The following is a 7,348-nucleotide window of genomic DNA, read 5'->3' on the forward strand; positions in this document are numbered from 1 at the left end:
ACCCTGCCTTTTAAGATCTTCCTTGGTCGTGGCAGAGGTCAAGGAGGCGTTCTCGTAACAAAGATGGTATTGGGTAGACCGTGAAGGACAAGACCCAAGTTTATGCTTTATTGAATTACTGTGCAAAAGGGAATACTGCATCAGAAACCGTAGAAGACTATATTTTAATAAAAGTCACCAGCCGCTGTATCGGAAACCTGCTAACAATTGCTCCGATTGGTTCATTTGGCTACTTTTTGTTGGTTTCTTTCTTTTTTGTTTTTTACATAAATAATATAGACCGAACATTATAAACATTTCAGCAACCATTTCTAAAAGATCAGAGGAGCCCTTTTAGGCGCCAAGAGACAACTGCAGGATTCAAATTCCAAAACTGTCTTTGGAGTTATCGAATCATCAGATTTACACGGCACCCAGTGACAACAACATTCAGTCGAGCTCGATAGGACTGCTGTCTTCCTGACCCTCTTCTGTGTCATCATCTTCTCCAGTTCCCATCAGGCTGTTTAAAAGATTTCCTAGAATAAAATACAGGACAGTCAAAATTGCTAGTTTGACATTCTCATCTCAAAAACTTTACTCTCCTACCATCCTGCTAGAGTGCAGACTTCAATAATGAAAAAAAACTTTAAAGCAAAACAGAGTCTCAGCAGGACATTAGTATTCCCACGCTGGTTTTCATTAAGAATTGATTGATTTGGGAAGCTATATTTTGATACTGTTCCTTCTCTAAGAGTACACTGGAAAAAAAACTCACTGAAGTCGCCTACTTATGTACTATAGTTACAGCATGAGAGGAAAGAAACACCCAGCAACGGTCTGCATCATGCTAGAAAGAGCTTGTTCGAGGCATTTATGCATTCTCCCTGTTTTATTCAATTTAAAGATGCTTGAATTGCTGAAAAGCTGTTAATTTACATATTTACATATATGATGCTCATGTTTTTCATCAAACTTTGGGTATCAGTGAATTGACATTTGCAGGTAATGCTTCAAGTCAGCTCACAAACAGAGAAGCTTAATTCTCAAGAAAAAAACATTTGATATTACAAAAGTAATCCAGTTCAATTTGCTCACATTTTATTCAAGAGCCAGGAAATGAGGGCTGAATTTCTCTAATCCCTTTCATTTCTTGTAGGAGGACAGTATTAATTTCAGAATTTCTGCTTTGGGAACACTCATATCAGCACTGGTTAGATCTCTACCATAGTCCCATACTTGACTTAAAGAAAATTAGCCACTGAAGTCTGAGGAAATTAAGCTTTAATGCAAACAAGATTTTTTTCTTTATATTTGGAAGTTATACTACAATGTTAAAAATTAACCATATGAGTAATATACATGCTTCTCCCCTTCTCAAAAAAGTGCTTCACCAAATTAATTTCACATGCAACCAATTCATCTTCTGTTCTACGGGCTATGAAAAAACTGATATATTCATTAGAACAAATTATCTGTTTCTAGTGCAGCTGTTTTATATAAGCCACTGCTCTGAAAAGACTGGTGGTATCTATAAATAATAGTTGGCATAAACCTTACCTAGTAATCCTCCGTAGGACGATGTCTGCTTGGGCGGAACACCAAAGAAAAGCTGTCCTATTCTATCTAGGTACTGAAACGACACAAGATGAAGAACAACGTCAGCTACTTCATTTTCAGGTGGAAATGCTATGGGCTGCAGTCACACCACACAAGCTACATCACTGACTGGTGTCTACAAGTCACAAAACACAAGAGAGTCAGCTATTTAGCCAATTCTGTATGTTAAATCCTGTTTACAAGTAACTCACCTCATTATACATGGGATCTCGTTTCAGTGAAGGTTGATACTGTTCACACAATACTGTAAATACTGTTAGTTTTCCTCTAGAAAGGAAAGAACCGAAAATGTAATCTCAGTAACAACTAGAAAGGAAACCAAGAACAAGAAGAGAAAAATCAGACTGTACCCATCAACTGCCAGTAACAGAAACCAGATGAAGTTTAGCAGCGGTTGAACAAAGGGTGGACCCTTTTCTATCGAGGGATGTTTCTGTGTGTATGTTGTAAAAACAACCAATGCGCTGGTCTTATTTTTTAAGCAGAGAAATCTGCAAAAGGAAACAGAACAGGGCAAGTTAAAAATAAAAGACAGAGAAGTAGTTTTCTAGATGCAGAAAGAAAAAACGGAAGCCAAAAGCTCAACAATCTCAACTTCGTTTGTGCATAAAAGCCATCCCAGACGTAAACTGATGGCAAAAACTAATTGGTAGAGATGTACAACTTTGGCAATGGTTTGGCTATCAACTGAGGAAGGGAAAAATCACTACTTGAATGTACTGTGGGATAAGCAGGTTGGGAGGGAGAACTGACATTAAATATTAATAGAATGAGTTTAACCAAGATATAAGCAGAATTTACACAGGACAGTTACTAAAAGAGGGCATCAATTAAATGAAAATGTGGAAAGACAGGTCACCGTGTAATTCAAATTAGACATGATATTGCATTTTCTGGTCCAGAGTTTACTGTGCTGAATTAAAAACCAAATTAAAGATCTCTCCTAGCCCCATCCACTTTCCAATACATCTCCTTTCAGTATGCATCTGCTAGCACCCAATGACCGTGTCATTCTATTAGCACTACACCTTGAGCTCCCAAGCCATTTGTCACCAGTTAACAGATCAATTTCCCAAACTGATCAGATCTTTGTTCAGGTCCGGTTAATTTAACTGGCAATCTTTGCAAGTCCCATAGGCCTAATAAGAAACTTAATCTGGGACAAATGCTGTCAGCAAGCACTGGGAAGGCTGCCACAAGCGGTCTCCTTTGTGATCGCAGGCTGACCTCCAATTCTGTACCCTCACATGTGCAAGGGCATTGGGCTCTTGTGCCTTACTGCTGAGCAAGGAACTGTAATTATTTTCATTAGAGTATAAACTGCTATGTAAGAGGATTTAGTTACAGTATTAGAGATATAGGCCAGAAAAGGATGCAGTAGTAGTGCTGTATAAATACTGAAAAAAATAACCTCTTACTCGTAACTTCTCCCCAGAATTTCCCCCCCTCCAGAGCACAGCTTCATAAAATTGTTTAAGAGTCCTGAATTTCCATGAAGCATTTTTTTACTGCTCAAATCACTGCAATCTGTATCAACCAGCTATGGAAAGGAGGACAAATCTGACATGACAGCTCACTGCTGCCAAGAGAGACAGACTTGCTCTCACCTCCTCCTTCTCCCCCAACACCTACTCTCTCCCTCACTCCCTGCTGCACAGTCCTGTCTCCACCTCCTCCTCAAACTCCTCCATGAGCTGCTTTCCCTGACTGAAGAAAACCATCAGCTGATTAAATGCAGTAAAATTGGCTTTGTCAGCCTTAATTGGACATGAGCTCTGCAAAGGCACATCATAGCTTGCATTCCCACGTCCTACAAAATAAATGCCTAAAGTACATGAAAGCCACCAGCAACTCAGTCAGACCAAGAACCATCACACTGCTGCTCACAGACCAGGGTGACCCAAGACAAACCGTCTTAGGACAGCGAGACTGAGAGCAAGCACTATGCTAAAGGTAGAGCCTACTTAGGTCCAGTCTTGCTAAGAACATCAAGGTAAGCCCTAACTAGACATAAAGTGGTGTTAACAAAGCTAAGAATTGGGCTTTCAAGGTCAAACAGATTACACTAGTTCTTCAGGCAATTAACATGATTTCAGATTTCAACCTAAATTTTTTTTTTCAGAAGCTCTGGCCAGTTTCACAGTTTCTTTTGAAACGGATGCATGGTTAACCTATTAGTTATCATGATTAAGTTAGACTGCCCTCAAACACAGTGTCATCTCAGCAAAATAGTTTAAAATAGTTTAACACCTACTGTAGTACTGCCTGTGCTACAAACATGTCCACCTCACTGCGATATCCTCTGGACGAAGAGTATTCTACTAGCATATTTGCACACCCTTCACCATCTGTGGAGTGCAAGAAGTGATAGCGAGATTCACTATAGTTTTGCTCTATAAAAGGAAAAAGAAAAGGGCTTTTAAGAAATCAGTTCATCACACCTGAAAGTAAAAACAAATTTGTTAGGCTTGTATACTACAGCTGGTAAAAGGACAAGAGCTACACACGTTATATAAACAAGACAACTAGAAAAAACAGAGTGGGCTTCTTCCTTCGTAAGTTACAGACAATTTATAAAGGGAGATAATAAATTTATCCTAAACACATTTGAACAACTGCTATTCTATACAGTTTATTCAATGCCACCAACAAACACAGCTACCACTGGGACAAAGAGCTTGAGCTGCTATATATATGTCCTTTATCTTTTTGTCAGTGCTTAGGAGAAGAATCAAGAAGTTCCGTATCAGACCATGTGCACTAAGAAGTCAAACAGCACCTTTGGCGTCCTTCTTTCGAAGTGCACAGAAATTTCCTATTTTTAGCTTAGCCCACTCTCGCTATCAAAATTAAAATTGCTCCCATATGCTGAATAGAACAGCAATTATACAAGAAAAAAAGGTGTAAGGAATGGCAATGATTTATTAGAACTTAACTTGAAGCAAAGCATCATGCAAAGTCACTGCAATGCCAAATCAAAACTGGATAGCTGCTATTTTTTTAAAATTTAAGCTTTGTTTTAAAAATCTGAGCCTTTTCTGATGAAACAGACTAAGAAAACATACACATTTTGCTGTTCAAAAGAGCAGTGAGCAGACGGCTACAAAATGGGGATTTTAACTTCCAGAATGCAACCGTTTCTTATCCTAATCATATCTTGGCTTCTAACTCAAATGCTGAGGAAAATCCTCCCTTTCTGGCTGGCAGCAGCCATCGAGCTCATGTTAAGTGCCATGAGAACAGCTATGGGATTGCCTACGACACGCAGAAAGGCCATGAGCTGGAATGCTGACCACTGGGTCAGGACTGTTATGTGAAACCACTATCGTCACTTTGCAGCTACTGAAAATTCTAAAATAAACAAACTACCATCTTGCACAGTTACTACTTCACAAGAAACCACAGAAGCGATGGCATTTATTCAACTGTTCTCTCTCACCGTTATTAAGTTTTAAGCATAAGACTTTAAAAACTGGCTATCATACACACCTGGATTTAAAAACACAAAACCACAACAGAACAGCTTTGCTCCTCAGCAATTTTCCTCCTAATGACTCAATCAAACCACCTCAATGTCTAAAGGATCACCCTTCCTTTTACAGAGAGCTTTACAGCAGCTGTGGTTTGGGTTTTGCACTAACAGAGAGTTACAGCCCCAGATTTTTTTTTGTTAGTAACATTAAACTGAAGTTACTGCAAAAATTGGGTAACAGCAGAACTCAATCAATCATTTCCATCTCAGCTTCCTTAGATTATTTCTAAAATAGATCTCTTCTTATAATATCATACTTTCAACATTTTCAAAATGAAACACAGAAAAGCCAGTTGGCTTTTTCTTACCTTTCCACAGGGTAATTGCTAGTAACTGGTGTAGTTTTGGATGTCCGAGTTTTCCTGATCCCCCACTGGACCATTTTAGTGCTCTGGATACGAAAGCCACTCTTTCAGGAGAATTTGGATCCATTAAACTAAACAATTTTGCCAAGTTTTCTGGAAGCAATAAGATTCACAAATATTTAGCATTAACAGAAACAGAGTGAACTGCTGCTTCTAGTGCATCTTGAAGATACAACATTTATGTTACAGTGTTATTGTGTCCCTTAACACCCTCCAGAAGCCACCTTAAAAAAGAGTGACTTTGAACTTGAGCCACTTCTCATCCATCAAGTCAGTCTTCCATCCAGCAGACAGCAATATTCATATGACTCTTCCACAGCCAAAACTGTGCCTTGCAGTCAGCTGGTGACAGCTTCCCTGTCTCATGGTTTGGGACAAGATATCCCAGAGCACCATGCAGTTCCAAGCAGGAGGAAAGGCTGCAGGTTACAGCACTGCCTGGCATTCAAAAGGAAGCTGTGAGGGACAGAGAGCTGTAGTGCAGCACCGGAAGTCATGGGATACAAAATGTCAGAGCTGATCTAAGTCAACACAGACTAGCCTTTGTCTGTCTGTCTCCATCCATAGCTTGTTAATCGTTATCAGGAAACCATTATTCTCCAATAAAGTTTTCCCCCAGCTCATTTCTGTGAAGAACCCTTAGCCTTGTGGGAGGCCATACAAAAAGGATTTCAGGTTTTCAGACTGTTAACAACAGTCTCTGTGAAGTGAAAGCACATCCAACTACTGTCAAACTGAGCGCAAAAGTCACCTCACCTAAAAGGTCATCTGCTACTTTTGCATCCGATTTCTCCAAAGACTCCAAAACCAGCATGGACAGATCAGCAGCACTGTTTTGCTACAAAACAGACACATACTGGTAGTGACAAACATATCAGTAAATAAAACATCAACCAGAATTTTGCAGAGGCAGACTGAATACTTTTATCAACATCTACAGCTAAGGCACAGTATCAAGTCTCAACCTTCCCTTATAAAAAAATTATAGCAATTTGATGACATCAAAAGAGAAGCCTCCAGAAAAGCAAAACACATGTGGTTATGATTACTGTCTGGATGCTCACAAATGCTTCTGCTTTATGTTCCAGTTTGGCATAATACTTCTTTGTGGAGAAAAGCCCAACAAAGAGATAAAACAAAAGATTACAAAGCAATTACCCCAAACATTTACCATTGAGAATTCACCATTCACTCCTCAAAATCTTGGAATAACCCCCCCCCCCCAAAATCACACACAAAACCTGGTGACTTACCTGGTTGTGACTGAAGAACAGCAAAGCCCCTGAATACATTAGTTCTCTTGCTTCTGAGTGTTTCCCTTGTGACATATACCTGGAAAAAATACCAAAGCCTTGATAAAAATTATAAAAACTAAACAAGCTGTGCATGTTTAAGATTACATATATATAAAGATACAAAGATCACGATTGCCTTTATTTTAAATTTTAAAGGACTTATTTTAAATCAGGTTAGTTGCAATACTGATGTAACTAACTGCAAGCTACTCGATGGAATACAAGCAAATAAAAATGTGTCAGAAAGAAAACTGAGACCTTCACAACTGATTTGGGCTGAAACAACGAGAAGGAAATGATCCCAGGAGTCCTCCTGAGCAAAAGACGCCAATGCATTAAACTACGCCACTCAAACTGTCACATTACAGCCTTCACCAAAACCAAAGCCATCACAGTACAACAATTTTCAGAATACTCCCTGGACAGTTCGCATAACCAGCACCGCCCAGGTGGCTCCAGCCCTCTCCCTTCCAACGTCTCCTTTCCACTGGTTTAAGTCTCTCAGACCATTACCACTCTGCCAGGGAACATGAGCCACACACTGGTCCTCTGCTGAA

General features: G+C 39.5%; 1 protein-coding gene across 1 annotated transcript; it reads right to left on the reverse strand.

Annotated features, from left to right (window-relative positions):
* Positions 1-258: 258 nt before the first annotated feature.
* Positions 259-6,833, reverse strand: GET4 (golgi to ER traffic protein 4 homolog (S. cerevisiae)). Its single transcript, XM_010187103.1, has 8 exons — positions 6,750-6,833; positions 6,253-6,334; positions 5,440-5,589; positions 3,854-3,992; positions 1,950-2,090; positions 1,791-1,866; positions 1,540-1,612; positions 259-518 (listed from the first exon to the last, which is right to left on the reverse strand). The coding sequence occupies exons 1-8, from the start codon at positions 6,822-6,824 to the stop codon at positions 430-432; spliced, it is 825 nt and encodes a 274-aa protein (XP_010185405.1). The 5' UTR covers positions 6,825-6,833; the 3' UTR covers positions 259-429.
* Positions 6,834-7,348: the final 515 nt, after the last annotated feature.

Source organism: Mesitornis unicolor, unplaced genomic scaffold, assembly GCF_000695765.1.
Source record: "Mesitornis unicolor isolate BGI_N332 unplaced genomic scaffold, ASM69576v1 scaffold43956, whole genome shotgun sequence".
Classification (NCBI taxonomy): domain Eukaryota; kingdom Metazoa; phylum Chordata; class Aves; order Mesitornithiformes; family Mesitornithidae; genus Mesitornis; species Mesitornis unicolor.

Coding starts and splice junctions, on each gene's coding strand:
- GET4 (XM_010187103.1), bottom strand. CDS start 6,824: ATGTCACAAGGGAAACACTCAGAAGCAAGAGAACTAATGTATTCAGGG. Junction 6,335..6,749: donor TGTTCTTCAGTCACAACCAG/GTAAGTCACCAG, acceptor TCTGTTTTGTAG/CAAAACAGTGCTGCTGATCT. Junction 1,867..1,949: donor CTGTTACTGGCAGTTGATGG/GTACAGTCTGAT, acceptor TTTCCTTTCTAG/AGGAAAACTAACAGTATTTA.